The sequence below is a fragment of the Choloepus didactylus genome, chromosome 3 (genome assembly GCF_015220235.1).
Source record: "Choloepus didactylus isolate mChoDid1 chromosome 3, mChoDid1.pri, whole genome shotgun sequence".
NCBI classification, from domain to species: Eukaryota; Metazoa; Chordata; class Mammalia; order Pilosa; family Megalonychidae; genus Choloepus; species Choloepus didactylus.
In genome coordinates, this window is record NC_051309.1 from 83,923,198 (window position 1) to 83,943,105 (window position 19,908).

Sequence of the window (19,908 nt, forward strand, 5' to 3'; positions counted from 1 at the left end):
AGAGGTTACTTAACCTCTCTGAGTCTCAGTTTCCTGATCTGCAAGTTAATATCTCTTCCACTTAGCCACATGACAAGGTCACTAACAAATCATATATAAAGGCAATCTATAAATGGTAAAGTAAGAGAGGTACAACTGAGTGATTTTTATTCTTTTCACGTGTCCTTCAATTATTCAATAAGTACTAGGATATAAACTCTTTGAGAATATGGACCAAGGGTTCTACCACATTTATATATCCCAGTGTGGCACGCTGATGGCACATAATAAAGACCCAGTTATGAAACTAAAGGACAGAATAGTTGTTGAACACTCAGCATTTTGCAAAGCCTTTTAGGAGGACAGGAAAATAAAATTACAGTGCAGTTGCTGCCCTCAAACAGACCAGACCAACAGCTCTGCCACCAACAGAGAGCAATAAACTGTGATGGTTTTCCCAGCCTTATGAAGCAGTCCACTAAAGTGACTCTACTCATCACAACAGTGAAGTTTTTTCTCTTCATAAAGCAAGCAGAAAGGAGTTGAGATTCAGGTTCGGTACAGTTTCTGGCACATATTAAGCACTCAGCAATTTTTGACTGAAATTAGTTCACTCAGTTTTGGAAATCAGAAATTTTTTTCAGACTGGATTCCTCTAGGTTTCCCTATTCAACCCCTAGTTTTTTCCCACTTAAATAAGTGCCTCACTTGGATGGGATACTAGAGGAAAGCTATTAGACATTGATGGGAGGCTCCAGATAAAACAAGACCACTTATATCCATTGTCTTTGGCACAGCTTATTCAGAATATAGAATTTAAAGCTTCTTCTATATTATCAAAAAAGTTTAAGTGGAAAAACTCAACAGCTTATGTTTCATATATATCTGATTTTCTGTTCAATAAAACTGTGAAAGGGGTTTGGAGTCAAATATGTTACAGTCTTCACAAGTAACAAATTCATGAGTTTATGTCTCCTTCTTGCAATGGATTGGTAATAAATACCCTTCACCCCAGTTTCCTTTGCTTTATCTTTATTTCTTCAATTATTTATTGAGTACCATTGTGTCGTATGCATTTTTGTAAGCTGCCTCAAATCCCTTCTGAGCTAAGTCCATATATAAATAAATAAATAAAGCATTGGCAGCTAATTAAAATTTTTAATGGAAAAATCTTCTTTAATTTTTAATAGACTTCAGTGAAAATTGTCTTCATAGATAGAATTTACAAGTTTATGTGATTGCTTTGTGGGAGGTCTATGGCTCACAGAGCTACTAATTAATTTTCTTTTTGGTGACTTCCCTATGTACATGCCCACATAACCTAAAGAATTCTGGTGACCTATATTGCCTCTGTGTAGAATGATGTAACTAAGCACTCTTAGGGCTTCTGGAAGTCTGGGCACTTGAAGGAATCTGTAGAAAGACCTTCAAATGCTGGCAGACCTCAGTGGCCAAGTCTTCAGCCTCCAGCCTGCACGTTATTGTAGCTCTTGCCGTGTGCAGGCATCACAGTAGGGGGGAAGAGGGGAGAGGTAGCAACAGGAAAGAAAGAAAAATAAGAACTCGTGGTAAAGAAGCATCTCTCTTCTGAATCCTGAAACTAGCAAACAGGACTTGGAGGCTCTTCTCTTGCTATAGAGGAAGTACAGGGTTGCCACGAGATAGAGGCCAACAAGTCTTCCTGGAAGGGTTGGAAAAAATTGGGGAATTTTTACGCTGAATCTAGTATGTAAAAAGAACAATTCTGTCATTGTGTAGCAATGCTGTTAATGGTAGCCAGTCGTCTTTGGGCTCTTACTCCATGTCCGTCTACTTGCTCATGTCTATCTTACCCATTTGGCTACACGTACTCACTGCCTTTCCTGGTGTCCACTAGAGTGCGTGGTTCATGGTAGCAACTCAGAAATGATGGATGGATGGATGGATGGTTAGATGGCCTTCACAAATTACCTTGAACCAGAGCTTTTTGTTTCATATCACCCAGGAGATACAGTGTAAGGAGCTGTTTGAGTGGCATACTCATGCCTGAGTAGCTTTCTTCTTCCCGGTAGGTCCTGGATAGCATTTACTTCAGCCGGAGGTTCCATGTGCGCTGTGTGGCAAAGGCTGTGGACAAAGTAGGCCACGTGGGGACCCCCTTAAGGAGCAACATTGTTACCATTGGAACCGACAGTGCTATCTGCCACACCCCCGTGGTGGCTGGGACAGCTAGAGGCTTCCAGGCTCAGTCCTTCATTGCAACCTTGAAATACCTGGATGTCAAACACAAGGAGCATCCTAACAGGTCAGGCTGGTGGCACCTTCCACAATGAAGGGGTGGGGTAAATCTCAGGCTATCCTTTCTGCATTTCCCAGGGGACACAGATCAGTAAGTAATACTTCTGCAAAATAAGAATAATGGTCATGACTGCTTCAGAAAAATGTTTAAATTCCTCAAAGGCCCCTCAAGAGCAGACCCCTTGCCTATCTTCCTAGTCTCATCTCCCTCACTTTGTTGTTTTCACCTACCTGTCCACCCATAGTGAATCACCTGTGACTTCTCAAAGGCTTCAGATTCTTTTAGGTTTGCATGCCTGTGCCCATGCTACTACCCCAGACCCCAACTCCTCTCTTAACCCTGCTCCCATCTACTTGGTCTAGTGCAACCTTATCATCCTATAATACCTAGCTTGTAGCATCTCGTCCAAACTTTTCCATCATCTCCCTCAGTTTAACTTGGGATCTTCTCCTCTCAACTCTGCTGACATCCATGTATGCCTCTATATGCTTCAGGTATGATCCTCATTCATCCCTCTCTTTCCTGCAGTAGATGCTAAGGTCTTTGAGGGCAGGAACATGATTATTTATTTTGCATCCCCGCTGCCCAGTACAGTGTTCTTGGACACAAGAGGTACTCACTAAATACTGAGTGAAAAAGTGTGTAATAATACTTTATAAACTAAGTCACTGGACAGATGTGCTTTTATTTTTCCTATGTCATCATGATTATGATAGGAGGTGGATTCTTTCATTTTTATGTTGCAAAAGGAATTCAATTTATGTTATACACATTCATTAAATGCCATAGTATTTATGTATGTGCCTCTACGAATAACTTTGTTCAGGGGAATGAGTTCATTTGTAGAGAAAAAAAAAACAGAGTTGAATTTGAGGTGAAGAATATACAAATCCCTTTCATTTTCTAACAGAATAAATTTATTTTTGTTAAAGAGCAATGACAGATATGCCCAGGGCACTATTGACCTTTCCTAGAAAAAGAGCCATCCTCTTCTATATTATTCGTTTCTGATTCTTCTTATAAATGTGGCTCTTTTATTAAAAAAAAGAAAAAGAGCAACTAAAGAAACAATGACAATTAAGTACAATACATGGTCCTGGACTGGATCTAATAAAGGAGAAGAAGAGGCCCCAAAGGAAATTACAGGGACATATAAAAAAATTGGGATATAGACTGAAAGCTTTATGTCAACATTTAAGTTCTTGAGCTTGATAACTGTACTTAAGGTCATTACATAAGTGAATATCCTTGTTCTTAGGAAATGTACATGGAAGTATTGTGTGGTCAGGGAGCATGATATATACAGCCTACTCTCAGATGTTTAGAAAATTTATAGATAAATAGATAGATGGACAGACAGACAGATGGATTGATGGATGAGTGGATAGATAGACAGGCAGATAGACAGATGATATAGCAAATGTGGGAAAATGTTAAAATTGGTGGTTCTGGGTATCTGGTAGTGGAGGAGTTACGTTGGTGTTCTCTGTATGGATTTCATATTAGTTTTGCTACTGTCCTGTCGAAATTATCTCCCCAAAGTTTAAGAAAAAAATATATAGTTCTTTGCTCAGAAAGACAAGTTGTATACACTCAAAATGCACCCTTAGTAAACATGCTGAAATTTTGAACTTGTATAATAGAAAACAAATACAGCCCATGAGTATAGTTCTGTTGTGTTGCAGTCTTAACCAATATTTATTAAGCCCATATTTTATGTGGGATTGTATACATGCTCTGGAGAAACAAAAGAAGTGAAGGAAATGGTCCTTGTCCTCATGGCAGAAGGCAGGATATACAAGAGTCTATAAACCTACAAGAAATAGCAGACAATATAAATACGTTAAAGATTTCCTGGTACATAGCTAGGTAATGTAGACCCAGGGAGCACATGCTGCAGACTGAGGCTGGTGTGGGCCGGGTGCCTGGAGAAGCAGGTCTACTTCTCCAGGGAGAACTTGAAGGGAGAAAGAAGAGAGGCTGTTTCAGTCCAGGAGAGGAAGGAGTAGTGGTATACTGGTAGTAATTTCTAAGCTATTTGTCTGGGTAGGGAAATTGTCCTTAGAGGTTAAAAGCTCAATGATGTCTTTTTAGCTCAGACAAATACTAACAAAAAAATTTGAGTGTCTACCCTACCTGTCTTCTGCAGATATTCATTGTGACAGAGAAGGGGAGCAGGACCTGTATCAGTCCTCAGCTTTAGTTCACCAGGAAACTAAGGTCCCATTTAAAGAAATGAAAGCTTTAAAGTGTTGAGTGGTTGCGATGGTATGTTTCCTCATGTAGAAAAAAAAAAAAATCTGCAATTCCCGATTGCTGTATAAGTCCAGAATCTGGAGAATCTCGTGGGGGGGTAAACAATCCTACATGTACACCAACACTTATGTTCGGATAGAAATCCTACCTGGAAAGCTTCAGGAAAAAAAAAAGAATTTTGGTAAATTTATTGGTGAAGACACATTGGATTATGAGAAAGAAATGTACCATATTAAGTGTCTGTTGCATGCAGTTAAACACATATTTCTGCCCCCTTTTCCCTCTAGAATCCACATTTCGGTGCAGATCCCACACCAGGATGGAATGCTGCCACTTATCTCCACCATGCCCTTGCACAACTTGCATTTTCTATTATCTGAGTCCATCTATAGACATCAGCATGTTTGCTCCAATCTCATCACCACCCGCGACCTGAGAGGCATCTCAGGTGAGGACCAAGTTCACAGCTGGCTTCCCCCCTCCAACCCAGCTCAGGGGCTAGGGGCTTTAGAGAGATGGTGAAGTGAAAAGGGACTATGCTTTTTTTTTTTTTCATATTTTCTGGTCCTCAAAATCTGTTTGATTAGTGGTTTTCCTTCTTAGCAAGCATCCAAACACAAGCAGCTCAAGCTTTGAAATGATGAGGTGAATAGGAAAAAGCAAGGACTTTGGAATCAAACTGACTGAGCTTCAAATCCTGTCTCACTACCTATATACAACTTTGAATAAAAATACCTTGACCTCTCCAAGCTACTGTTGTCTTATCCCTAACATGAGGCTAATAATTGCCACCAGTTAAGGTGACTGGTGCATTAGCATTTGTGCATTAGCATTTGTAAAGCTCTTTAAACATACTCTGCTTAGAGACTGGTAAATTTTAGAATTTTAATTGCTTCTCTCCCTCCAGTGAACATGTTTGGGTCTGTGCTGTAACATCCATCATAGCGGCATCTTTAAGAAGCTAAAGTGCAGAGGGTGCAGGATGCGTTCTCCAAAAGCAGGAGCTGAGATGAAGGTTAGGGTGCAAGATGTTTGTTAGGGGTCAACACCTGTTAAAGGGAAGAGAGGAGGCAGGATTGGGGAGGGGCAGAAGTCGAGCTGTGGTGCAAACCCAACAAAGCCTCTGCCAACCAAGTGGGGAGCTCTGGAGAGAGGCCATTATATCCCACCTCGCTCTGTCACTGGAATACGACTGCCCAGGAAAGGGGTGATTCAGTCTGAGCTGCTCTCCACAGCTGAGGCAGACCCCAAAGGAGCTGAAGGAGGCAGTGCATCTCTGTGTTTACCACAGCATGCATTTAACTTTACAAAGAATTCTGTCCGTTCTCATTTACCTTAGCAAAAGTGCACTTAAAGGCATAATTCATTCCTTCACAACTGATGAATCGTCTAACAGGGGTTTTAAAGATAGACGCATCCTTAGGCTCTTTCATATTCATTAAGCATCACATGCGGTAGTGATGGTCTTTATACAGTAGAAATTAGTTGAGTATAAATCATTTGTAAATCGCCGAGCAACACGCACAAGTTTAATTGTTCCACCTATATAGTTAGTGAAGGAAACTTACTCTGTTTAAAGACTGAAACTTTGCACTTCTTCCCACTCAAAAACAATTAAATTCAACACATGTTAATTGAGTCGGCCCTGTAAGGTAGAGGGCTGGGGACTAGTGTCAAGCCTTCTAAGAAATGCATTAACCCCTTCCAACTTCTATAGTTGCTTTTAGTACTATAAAAACGTTAACCCTAATATTCTAAAATTGTTTCTGTATTCATCTCTCCTCCAGTGTATAAAGGTCTTCCTTAATTTAGAACAGTTCACTCTCCTGGCAGCATTTGATCCAGTAATTTTTGCCTGTAGCAGGTGAGGTTTAGTCAAGCATCATTAGCTTGAGCCATTTACTCATTAACACAAAATTAAGACATTTTTTCCAAGAGTTCAGAAACCATAGGAAGGAAGGTAGTCAGATGTTTGTCAGCTTTAAATAAAAGCTACTCTTCAAAAATCAGTTTTTAAAATAAAAATAATAATTCATTAATAAATTATCCATGTAGGAAATTCATTTTTAAAGGACTGATTGTGAAGCATGAAACCAGACTTGAGGATGTGACAGGCAAAGCTTCTGTATATTTTCTTTTCCAAGGTACGTGAGGCCATGAGTTGTGACTTCTTCTATCATGGTACCGTTTGTTCATCTTTTCTTTCTGGATTCCTGCAGCCTTCTAGAGGAGCCTATCAACCCAGTCACTCTCCATTTAACACGTGGCAACAGGCAGTTAACAAGCTCACATTTTCACAGTGCCTTGGGAGCCCTGAATTGCTCTATTAATAAGAGTCCGGATGGAGGGAAAGCTCTCTCACTGTCAAAAGATACATCCCTTCCCAACCCAGCTTCTTGGTGAGGGGCAAGTCAGCAGGCTGTTAACCATTCCTTGTGCCTTCCCTCCCCCAGAGGCCGGATTCCTGGACGACATGTTCTATGACAGCACCGCCCTGGGTCCTGGCTATGATCGCCCCTTCCAGTTCGACCCCAGTGTACGGGAGCCAAAGACAATCCAGCTCTACAAACACCTGAACCTGAAGAGCTGCGTCTGGACCTTTGATGCATATTATGACATGACGGAATTAATTGATGTCTGCGGAGGGTCTGTAACTGCTGACTTCCAGGTGGGTGCTCCAAGGGCTTGTCCAAAGGCTGCATGCACTGAGGTGCTGTGCTCAACCTTGTTTGCTTGTTAGTTTCTGAAGCATTTAGTTAACACTTTGCATCCAGTGGCCCCCATACTGGACCAACCTGCTAAGAGAGTCTTCTTTATAAGTAGCTCAAGTGAAACCTTGGCAGCATCATGGCCAGAGAGCCCCAAAAGTTCTCTAAATCAAGTTAATGTGGGAAATGATTACAGTGTGGCACAGTCATTTTTATAAAAGTCCTAATATTTACTTCTCTGGGTATATATAATTTTTTCCTCTGGGTTTATTTTGGAAAGCCAAAAAGAAGATGTACATTTGATGGTAGGGTTCTTCCTATGAAGATAGATTCTCTTCCAAGCTAGGGGAATGAATTGGTCCTCCAGAAGACGAGAGGAGCACAGTCATCCTAAGCATTAGGGAGAGAGAATTGTTTAAAATATTTTGATTTTTGAAACTTCCAACCTTTGCAAAAATAGACACTTTTTTATGATCATTAAACATAAGTGATAATAGGAAATTTTATAGAAAGAAGCCAAAGTCATAAAAGGGCAGCTACATCTAAGGGCCAGCGAGCTTAGGCTAATCCATCCTCATGGGAAAATGAATTCTAGAGCACATTCTACCCAATTTTGAGCAGTCTCAATGAGCAAAAAATTAGTTTGAGATTTGTTCTTCATTTCAAACCAGGTTTAAACATGCTGATGGAGGAAAGTTGTAGAGGGTCTTAGAATAATCATTTGCAAAAAAAATCTTTGATTAAACTTGTTTTGTTTTCTTTGGTATACCTCTCATTTTGTATACACTACTGCCCTCTACTGAATAGACTTGTAAAGTATTCTTAGGGCTTGTTTCTGTCTTTGCATAACTTACCATCATTTTTGAAAGTGATTTGTTCCTTCCCTGTGCCCTCAAAAATCAGTATTCTCTGTGATTTTGCTTCAATTACATTTTTGGATATTTTTGTTCAGAATGTTGTAAAATATCAAGGACAGGTATTCCTTATTTTTATTATATATTTACCACTTCTTAATGCAATATCAGAAATAATATACACACAGAAGTACTTCATTGTTGTCTGTTTCTTTAAAAATAGTTGAAGCAGCTACTGTATGGTAGAAGAAGTATGGAACTTACATCCAAGCCTCAGTTGAAATCTTTATCAAATATCAGCAGGATCGGATGAGACATCACCTCTCTGAACCTCATCTCAAATTGTGACTAATAATCCCAAATTAACATATGGAAAAGTCTGACACAAGTTAGGTGTGTGGTATTTGTTATTTTTTTAAGGATTAGTAAGTAATATCATGAGGGTTAAAGGAAAATAAACAGACACAGAGGAGGAAAAATAATTTTGCCAGTGGACTAGAGAATTTATTGAGACTCTAGTATCAACAATTGTGAGACTCAAACAAGTATATTTAGCAAAATCTGTGGATTAAAGGGGGAGAACATGGTATGAGGTTCAGACAAAATCTTGGAAATTTTCTAAAGAGAACAGCATAGCCCATTTCAAAAAGGAATCTTGATAAACCCACAACTTCTCTAATAAAGGAAAAAAAAAAAGGAATCTTGAGTCCCCATCCCCATCCAAATGGCTGCATGAGTCGTGTCAGGATGTTGTCCCCTCACAGAAGCTTTGAACAACCAGCAAGAACTTTCTCAAAGCTCCATGGAACAGTCAAAGGATTGCAGTAACAGGGCTAGCTCCAAATCAAGAAAATGGCTACTTAAAAGCGGGAGGATTTCGTGGCAAAATAAGAAATTTTCAACAAAGGCTTCTAGCAATTGAACAGTGGAGGCAAAGCCAAACTTAACTGCTCATCCTCACTCTTCAGAAGTGTTTTTGTTCATGTCATCTCCTCAGAAAAGCCTCCCAGATCACGGTTTCTCAAGAAGCATCCTGGTCACTTTCCATCCCCTTGCTTAATTTTTAAACTGGGTGTGTCTTCCATATTAGACTGTAGGTTCCAGAAGGGCAGTGGTTTTTTCATTTTGTTTTGTTTTTTACCCACTGCTGAAGCCCCAGTTCCTAGTATAGTGTCTAGCACAATCATAGGCACTTGATTAACAATTATTGAATGAATGAGTAACTAAATGAGTGAGTGAAAATTGAACCAAAATGTGATGCTCATATGCCTTCCCATCTCAGATGAGAAATAACCCTCCCTGTGTGCACATTGTTTGCTTAGCAGGTGAGGGACTCTGCCCAGTCGTTCCTGACAGTGCACGTGCCTCTCTACGTGTCCTACATCTACGTGACAGCCCCCAGGGGCTGGGCCTCCTTGGAGCACCACACTGAGATGGAGTTTTCCTTCTTCTATGACACCGTTCTCTGGAGAACAGGTATACCCATTGACTCCACTATTCCTGCCTTAAACTCAAGCAAGATTAAAAGGAAAAAGGAAAAAAAAAAAAAAAAACAGAGTGATCTTAACAGTTGCTGCCTTCATCATCATATACACAGTCAAAGGAGGGCTGCCTCGAGTCGGAAGAGTGCATAGATCTGCGGTTTCTGAAAATGAACGCTATCCAACATACCTGTGCTGGAGGCCCTTGGAGATGGAGGAATCAGCCCAGAAAGCTAGAGTCTCAGAGTAGATGGTGGCAAGTGACAGATAGGTCCTTTAATGCCCAGTAGGGATTTAGAAGAGTGTTCTTTTGTAATATAATCATGTTCATTTTCTGCTAGTTAAAATTGTGTGAGTCAGGTTTTAAGAAGCAAATAGGTCTTCAAATCAGATGCATGAAAATGGATAAATGATATCAAGCAACCTGGCCCACTTTATCATTTGTAATAAAGTTTGGGATTTCAAAAGTAGGGATTTTAACCCTCAGGGCTTCAAGGACTGCAATACTGAATTTAAAAAATGACCTTCACTTCAAGTTCCTCCCTATTACTAGCCCTCATTGAGGGGAGAGCCCCGCAAGGGGCTGGGTCTGTGGCAGCTCCTCACCCTGGGATCTCTCAAATCTGATTTCCCACTCAGTAATCTCCCCCTACCCCACAGACTTCCACTGCTTCCACATAATGTCCCCTAAAACCCCTGATTCTCTACTCCATTCCAATGGGCCTGGGTTGTTTTTGATTTTCTGTTTTTTGTGTGTGTGTCCATTTTCAGTCCCTATACTCCAAACATGCCCCAAACCTATTTCCCTTTTTTTACTTTTCCTGCTTTCCCTCTCTCCCTCCCTAAAGGTGATTCAGTTTCTCTGAGGTGGAGATATTTAAAGGCTACAGGAGTTTTCTTTAGATATGGCCTCACTTCTGGTAATGGAACATACAGTAAATTTTTCTGTTAAATGGCTTAAGTTCAAATCATTTATTTGCTTTATATTTCCCATAGGAAAATAACTTCAGAAGGCTTCCCACTTCTGGGTCTTATAATTCTTGAGCTTTTTTTTTCTAACTTTGTTACCCTTCCCTGGTTACTCTTTAGTTTCCCATCATTCTGAACTCATTGGGGATTATGACTGCAATTATCCTTATTAAAGCCACAGCTTCAGCAATGAATTATATATTTAATGTGGTTAAAGGGGTAATGTAAGTTGTATTGATGGTACTAGATAAAATTTTTTAAAAAAATCCCAGAACTGCCACAACACAAACAGTGAACTTTAAGTTAAACATGGACTGTAGTTAATAGTACAATTATGAAATCGTGTATTCCTCAATTGTAACAAATATGCCACATCAATGCAGGGTGTTAATAATAAGGTGGTATGTGGAAATCCTATATTTTCTGCATGATTGTTCTGTAAACCAACTTCTCTAATAAAAAAACAGAACAAAAACCCATAGAATAATAAACACACCAACAAAAGCCATGTCTTACCCATATTATGCCATATAGAGCCAGCCTTCTACAAGCTTCCCTTTAATTCTCCACTAGTATGGGTACTAAATGTAACCACGAGGGCTTTGTTTATGGCTCTGTTAAGTCTTGAAAGGTACCACTGGTGAAGAAAAGACAAAACGGTAACGAAGCATATGTGCTGTAATTGCATCCTAGTGTAAAGTTGATAGAAAGAAGTTTTACGATCCATTTTTTTCTGAGTTATGGGCTGGGACCCTGCCTTTGAGCTAAGTGGCATATAGAGATTTGAAGAGATCATGTGAAGGAGATTGGAGCTATAAAAAAAAAAAAAGAAGGGCCATGTAGAATGAACCGCAATGCAATGTTGTTGGCAAATGTCTCTAACTAGACTATATGTTTATGTGAATATGTTTTTATTAAGTTACATTGAAATTAAGTGTACAGCTCTAGTTAGAGGTGTCACTGGGATAACTTACATGTAGACCCCTGTTTGAGAAGTCTTCTCCATGTCCTAACTTGGATGTGTTGTGTATGGTGCCTGCCCAGGAATCCAGACAGACAGTGTGCTCTCTGCAAGGCTTCAGATAATAAGAATCTATATTCGAGAGGATGGCCGTCTTGTCATTGAATTCAAGACCCATGCCAAATTCAGAGGTAAAATCAGTAGTTTTTCTCCCAGTTTTTATTATGAAAAATTTTAAATTTACAGAAAAGTTCAAAGAATAGAACAAAGAAAAACACGGACCCTCTATCTAGATTCAATGAATGTTAACATTTATCTATACTTGTCTATACACAAACACATGCATGCACTTTTTTTTTGCCATACCAGTTAAAAGCAGCTTGCAGACTTCACATAATTTTACCTCTAAATATGTAAGTAGGTATCTCCTAAAAACAAGAACATTTTCTTACATAATTACAATACCATTATCACATCCAAGATATTTAACACATCCAAGAAATTGATTCAGTAACATCCAGTCCCTATTTCATACTTCCTCTATTGTCCCACAAATGTCTTTTCCTTTGTTTTTAAATTATTTGTATTTATCTTGTATGTGTTTATATAAAAGGAACTAGTATCTAATCATGGTGCATACATTGTGTTTGGTTGTTAGATCTCTTTCATCTCTTTGAAACTAGAGTAATCCCTCTGCTTTGATCTATTCATGATGATATATCAGTGCTGTTTAAAAGTGTGGAAGTGTCTTGCTGGCTTTTACCTTTTTAATGATGTTAACAGTTGTTCCCTTCCATTAAGTACTTGTGTGACCCTAAATATGATTTTTGTCCAACATTGATATTTCTATTCATAAACTACTGAAACCTTTCTGCCTCCAAGAAATGTGTTGATTAGAATTAAAGCTAAGTGTATTCAATGTTCACTACCACTTAAAGACCACGCTTATTGTGAATATGCTATTTAGAACTATTTTCACAAGGTACACTCATGTTGCTTACATACATATATGACCATAATGACCATAACAAATAGGAGGATGGGCTGGGGTGAGAAGCCATGGTGTTTCAACCAATGTGGAATAAATTCTAAGGGTGAAAGAGTGTAAGCTCAGTTGTTTGACAGAAGAGCGTTGACTCAGTTCTTGAGCTTTCATGGGGCTTCACCACAAGTATGATGAGACTCACAAATAAGTGTGTGTGTTTCCCCTTGAAACAGGACAGTTTGTGATGGAGCACCACACTCTCCCAGATGTGAAGTCTTTCATAATGACTCCAGAACACCTAGGAGGAATTGAATTTGATCTGCAGCTTCTATGGAGTGCTCAGACTTTTGATTCTCCCTATCAACTCTGGAGAGCCACTAGCTCTTATAACAGGTGAATACAGGGGTGATGGTTTCTAGGGGTAGATCTGAAATGCTTTCAGGATCTTGCAAAACTGGGATACCCCTCAAAATTTGGTCCTCTGTTTATAAAGAGGGTTCTAAGGGCAAAATAGGATAGAAACAACCCTCTTACAAATAGAGAAAGAAACACATCTAGCTCTGTTCAACTTCTAATGTGTAGACTAAAAAGTGCTTGCCCAATTCCAAGGGTAAGACCAAAGAGGGCATATACCCATTTGACGCGTATCATATTGACTGCAATTTAGTCACATGATCACATTTACCTGTGAGGGAAGCTGGGAAATTTGATGTGGCTAGCTAAAACCTTATCATAATAAAAAAATCAAATTCCAGTTACCCCAACTAGTGCAAAATCAAGGATCGCTGGTCATTAGGGTCAGATACCACCCCGATGGTACATTGTCCTATAAAATAAATGATAAGATTTATTCCTCTCCCACACCCAATATAGAGATAGAATAGGACTTGTATGAATGCAAAAAAGTACTCCATTTGCAAAAGGAAAGAATGGGAAAAACACAACTAAAACTTTTACCATGAAAAGGAATGGAGGCAACCAGGAGTCTGTCATTGAGTATTATTATCCTCATTTTATAGATCATGAAATTATGATCTATATTTAACAAGAAAATCTTGTTTCAGCTCTTAAGAAGTGGCAGAATCAAGACTTTGAAAATGACATTTTGTTAAATTTCTTCACTGTGTGTGCATAGTGTTTTAAGAATCATTTTCAAAAAGATACCATTATTTGTAAATTTGTGATCTTTCAAATCGATACATTATACTCTTCAAGGGCTGTGCTTCATAGAACCTCATAGATTATTTATGTACTTTGTCCCAGTTTATAAGCAGAGAAACTGTCCTCTTTTAAATCCATTGCCAATCTCATCACCTATAGATGAAGTCCAAATGCTTTATGTTGCGTACAAGGTCCACCCCTCTGCTCCAGCCTCATCTCAAACCCAGACTTCTAAACATCAGGTTTCTCACCAATGCCTGAACACACCAGCCCACCTGCACATCCAGGCCTTTGCAATTCCCTCTGCTTTTCCTCCTGGTAAACTGTAACTCCTCTGAGACCCAGCTCAAATACTGTCCCCCTCTGTGACGTCTTCCTTGGCTCCCTATATAGTGCTAGAAGCTCCCTCCACCTATTTCCCACTTTGTTCTAGCTTCTACTATAACATCTCATCATATAATAATGGTCTATTTGCTGGTTCCATTTGCCACTAGATTGTGAGCTTCCCAGGGGAGAGGGCATGTCAGATTCATCCTGAATCCACAGCACTGCAAATTTTAGCACATGGTAGGTCCTGAATAAATGAATTCTAGGAGCTGACCATGGAGCTAAAGAGATAAAATGCATAGATGAGTGACAAAGTGAAGAAAAACATGTAACTCAAGTATCGCACACAAGGTCTCGTTTCCTGGTGATTCAGAGCTTTGGAGGAAGATGAGGATTATATAGCAAAACTTCAGACATCTGGACTTTCAGAACAGGATGGAGTTTAGAAACTCAGGCCCCAAAAGTGGCACAATTTGTCTAAAATCATGTAACTATGGCTGAGGCAAAGCAAGGACTAGACTATATGTGCATGCCACTTAACCCAGGAGATGTCATAAAAGTCATTTGACTGTGTGTTTTGACTGATCTTTGCTATCATTTTACTAATAAACAGATAAATAAAATGGTCAACACAGTATATATGAGCACTGTTTCCAGATCACTCACAACAGTTATAATTAAGATTCACAGCCCTGTGCTCTTCATTCAATGAATGGCATCCTCCCAAGGCCCTTGAAGAACTCTCTGAAGTGTCTGGATGTCTGGCTGCTTTCTAGGCAACCTGCCAGGGCTGGAGCTGCTACCCAATGACAAGTGTGGGAAAAGGGTATGAAGGTTCCATGCCCACAGTGTTACAACCTAGACAATCCTGTGCCCCATCATAAACAGGAAAAATCCCAATTAATATTCTCCTATGAAAAGTGATACTGTTCTATAACTTTGTAAAGGGACAAGGATGTGCAATTTGGGGAAGGAACTTCAAAACTGAAGGGTAACCTGCTGGAAACTGCTTCCATTATGCTCTGGAATGGTATCGTGTAATCATGAGGCATTTGCCACCTCATCTATCAGAGCAGCAGCTGACATAGGCACTTCCTAATAAATAAGAGCTTTTGCATTTGAGAATGCATTGGACAGGGTGTCAGTTAACAAGAAACTCTGAAGATAAATTGTCAGGACATTTAATGGAAGTCTAAAGGAAGTGGTCAGTTTTGTCTTCAACTGAGTCTTTCTGATTTTTAATAAACAGTGTGCCTTTCTCAGCTTTTCTCATGCAAAGGACTTAAATAAATAAAAGCAGCTCTATTTAACATCTGGATAATACTATGACAATTAGAATAATCAGAGATGAATTCCTGAAAATTGTTCATGGACTTATAAAATTCTTGGATGCCAAACACAATCCCATCCAAAACTGTTTGGTGAAGTCAGTGTGTTCTAAGTGTCTTAGTTTGCCAGGCTACTATGACAAATATCACATGATGATCTGGTTTAAACAACAGGAATTTATTGGCTCACAGTTTTGAAGGCTGGAAGGCTTACTTCCTCTTGAGTTTTGTGGCATTCTAGTGATGGCTTGCCAGAAATCCTTGGGGTTCCTTGGCTTTTTCATAACATGGTGATGTCCTCTCCTTTCTGGCTTCTGTTACGTCAGAATCCTCTTCGTAAGGCCTCCAATAATCAAGATTAAGACCACCCTCATTGAGTTGGGTCACACTTTAACTAAAAACATCTTCCAAAGGTCCTAGTGACAAATGGCTTCACGCCCATAGGGACATGGATTAAGAATACACGTTTGTTGGAGGTGCATAATTCAACCTACCACAGTAGGTAAGTAAATTATCTATCAGTTCTTCTTTATGACTCCTGCTCTGCATGCTTTCAGGAAGGACTACTCAGGGGAGTACACAATCTACCTGATCCCCTGCACAGTGCAGCCCACACAGCCATGGGTTGATGCAGGAGAGAAGCCTTTGGCCTGTACTGCGCATGCCCCAGAAAGGTAGGGAAATACATCAACCTGTTTGCACCTCAGCCTTTTTGTCATATGCTTATTCATTCAACCAGTATTTATTACGCTCTTATGTGCTTTTCTATGGTTTAGGCATTGAGATTATACCGTGAGATTACAGCAGAGAATTAAAAAATACCTCTGCCCTCAGGCAGTTTGTATTTTAGTGCTACCTCTCTAGGAGCTAAGCACTTCTGAGAGAAGATGCTGAAGGCAAGATCTGACGTTAACATGAAGAGAAGACAATGTGAAAATGTGATTTTTCTATGAAGAAACTGAGAGTTAGCCATTGGATTTGGTGATACAGAGATCATTGATGATCTTGACAAAGGGCAGTTTCATTGGACTGGTTGGGGTAAAAAGCTGACTGGAATATGTTCAAGAGAGAATGGTGAGAAAGTGGACACATATGGGATAAACAGTGCTTATGGAATTTCACTATAAAGGATGATAGAGAAGCAGGAAAGTAGCTGGAAGCAGATTGGGTGGATGGCGTCAAAGGAGGAATTTTTTTTTAGGGTAGAAAATATTTCAAGATGTTTGTATGATGGTGGAAATAATCCAGTAGAGGGGGAAACTTGATGATGTAGGAAAGAAAGGGACAATTTCCCAAGTAAAGTCCTTGCATAGGGAGGGGGAGTGGATCCAGTAATGAATGGAATGGTTGGCCCTAGCTAGAAGCAAAGGGAGTTTATCCACTGAAAGAGGAAGGAAGGCAGAGTTTATGGATACAGACAAAGGTTGAATTAGTAGATCTGGAGGGTAAGGATGACAAAGCAGACATCAATTTAATCTATTCTCTCTGTTAAATGAGAAGCTAAGACTAGCTAGAAGTGAGTAATGTTGAGGTTTGAGGAGAGGAGGAAGCGAGAGTCATCTCAGCGAGTGGAAAAATCAGTGTACTAGAAATATACAGATAGTAATAGATCAGGCATTGCTTGCTGAGGGCCCAATTGAGTTTTTTTTAATTGAGGTATAACTGATGTAAAATAAATGCACATATTTAATTCATACAATTTGATAAATTTTGACATATGTATACACACTCATGAAACATCACTGAATCAGGATAGTGAGCATAGACCATTACCTCCAAAAGTTTTCTAGTTCCCCCTTGCAATCTCTCCCTCCCACCCCAGCTGACCCTACCCTACCCAGGTACCCACTGTCACTATAGATTAGTTTGCATTTTCTAGAATTTTATATAAATGTCATCAAATAGTATGCAGCCTATTTGTCTGGCTTCTTCATAGTATGCAGCCTATTTGTCTGGCTTCTTCAGCGTGATTATTCTCAGATTCGTCCATGTTGTTGTGTGTATCAGTAGTTTGCTCCTGTTACTGCTGGTGGTATTCCATGCTGTGGATACACTACAGTTTATTTTTCATGTTTTCTGTAGTTGAACATTTGTGTTATTTCCAGGTTTGGGCTTGCTAAATAAAACTGCTATGAGCATATATGTGCAAGTCATTTGATGAACAGATTTTTTTTTTTAATTTTATTTTGTAAATACCTAGGAGTGGAATGGCTGGGCCATATGTTAGGTATCTGTTTAACTTTTTAAGAAACTCTCAAACTCTTTTCCAAAGTGTATATATGTAGCTACATGTATACGTTGTCAGTATCGGTGTGTGGGTATTCCAGTTCCTCTGCATCATTGTTAAAGTGTTCAGGGGGGGTCCTGAGAAAAGAAGAATTGGTAAGTTAGAGTAAAAGGAGAGGTGAGCTGGAAAGGTAGGAGGTGGTGGTTAGAGAGTGAAGTGTTTGAAAATGAGGTTTTTGGAGATGGCACACAGTATGACCATGAAGAGAGTATGTGGCTACAGTGGGGTGGAGGACAGCCTCTTTGGAAGTGACGCTGGGGTACTGAAGGGCTCATCCGTGTGAATTGAAATCACCAAGACTGATGATAAGGGTAGAGAACACCATCGTAACCAGGTGAAAGAGGGAAGGTGACCAGGAAAACGGTCATTGGCTGCATAAAGGAAGAACAGAGGTCATAAAATCTGATGGGATATGCTGGGGAATTTTTAATTCATTTATTAAATTTATAAATTATGAAATATTTCAGGTATACAGAAGACCATATATAGTGGATAAAGTATTAAAAAAACAATAAAATAAACAGATCTATCACCTACCTCAAGAAATAGAACATTAACAATACCTCTATGTCCCTATCCAATTGCACCCTCTTCCTCCTCCCCACTATGGTAATCAGTAGCCTGTTATTTATTACTTTCATCCCTCCTTTTGGTTTGTGATTTTACCTCAAATTTGTTTTGCCTGGTTTTGCAAATTTCTGAACTTTATATAAAAGTTTCATACTGTCATATTGCATGGCTTCTCTCTGCAGCTTTCTATTATATCATTATCATATCATATTATATTATCTTACATTTCATTTTATTCTATTGACCCATGCAGCTGCAGTTTATTTTTTTGCTGTGCTAAGGTATTCATTGTAGGACTATGCCATGATTTATTTGACCTCTCCAGATTTACTGTTACAAAGAATATCCTTATATATGTATCTTGATGCACATGGATAAGAAAAGTTTCTCTAGGGTAGGTGCCGGAGTTTTTTAAAGAGGAGAGAGGAGTGATGGTTTGAAAATGACAAAAAGAGAAAGGAAGACACCAACGCCACCTCCAGGCCCAGTTCTGTGTAGGTATGGGAGGCTGCAGAGGGGAAGCGTGTCCAGCGCTTCAGAGTTGGAAATCCTTGCCTTATACCAGGGAAGCCTTTACTTGTGGATTCCCCATCATTTCAGGACCACTTTCCCTCTGGACCTAACCTTCTTTTGGTCATCTCTGTGGCCCCGTGTGATATGTCAGTCAGTAGATGTGCAAAACAAAATAATCAAGACTAACTCATAATACAGACTTAATCTAAAAGAATTGTATCTCATTATGATTTTTTGTGTGGGCTGGCATACATTATAAGCTAGTAAATAATAATGATCTTGAGTTCATTATTCATGCCATTTAGAAAATAGTTATTGAATGTCTTATGTACCAGCACTATGGCGGTTTTTGGTAATACCAACATAACACCTGTTTGCCTGAGTCAGGTAAATGACTTGTTGGTGAGACTAACAGTTATATCAGAGCTGTTGAAGCAGGGTCAGCCTTGCCTTATATGGGCTGCAAGTTCCTCCTACACCCAAGCCCTCTCAAGTCGATCCACTGAGTCACCTTAAATAGAAAGTAGGAAACAGTCAGGTGCACTCTATTGAAAGAGTAAAGCATTGAAATTATCACCCATTCATTCTTGCTTTAACAAATATATGTGTCAGGAACATAGCTGGCAACAAGGATACAATGGTGAGAAAACAGATATGGACCATGATGTTATGGAACCTGTAGTAGGTGAAGAAGACTTCAACCAGATAGTCACACATTTAAATAAAATTCCACTCTATGATAGGACTATGAAAGAAAAGTGTGAATGAAGTATAATGGGAACTGATAATAAAGAGATCTGACTTAGCCTGAAAGGTAAGGGAAAGAGGGCAAACTTCCTAGAGAAAATGATGTTTGAATTTAGACTTACAGGATAAATAGGAATTAACTAGGGAAAGAAGGGTGGGCATAAGATGAGAGTGTTTCTGGCAGAAGGTACAGTACAGCAAGGTTAAAGCCTTGAAATTTTGTATTCATTGCCACTAACCTCAAATAGACCCATAGGACTTCCCAGCAAAGTACAGGCTTCCCTGACCCATTCACAACCTCAGTCTTCTAAATTATTTCACTCTTTCTCTCTCCCCTCAAATTTCCTACCTCACCCTCACCTCAGCTGATTATGTTGTATCCTGTTTCACCAAGGACATAGAAGAAACCAGAAGAGAACTCACACAAACTACTACTACCATCCTATCTACCCACCCACATGCATCTATGCATATCTACCTGTTAGTATGAATGAACAGCCTGGA

The 19,908-nt window shown here is 39.4% G+C and overlaps 1 protein-coding gene across 5 annotated transcripts in view; it reads left to right on the forward strand.

Moving 5' to 3' along the window:
- The window catches only part of FRAS1 (Fraser extracellular matrix complex subunit 1), a 474,784-nt gene that overhangs the window by 442,931 nt on the left and 11,945 nt on the right, over positions 1–19,908 (forward strand). For 3 of the 5 annotated variants that reach the window (XM_037830061.1, XM_037830063.1, XM_037830066.1), the window contains 7 exons: positions 2,031–2,263; positions 4,801–4,961; positions 6,967–7,181; positions 9,398–9,551; positions 11,570–11,677; positions 12,705–12,864; positions 15,845–15,961. In XM_037830061.1, coding sequence (XP_037685989.1) covers positions 2,031–2,263; positions 4,801–4,961; positions 6,967–7,181; positions 9,398–9,551; positions 11,570–11,677; positions 12,705–12,864; positions 15,845–15,961 — 1,148 coding nt within the window. Of the gene's footprint in view, positions 1–2,030; positions 2,264–4,800; positions 4,962–6,966; positions 7,182–8,298; positions 8,525–9,397; positions 9,552–11,569; positions 11,678–12,704; positions 12,865–15,844; positions 15,962–19,908 lie in introns of those variants that run through there. The other 2 variants (XM_037830062.1, XM_037830064.1) reach the window with 2 other exon arrangements.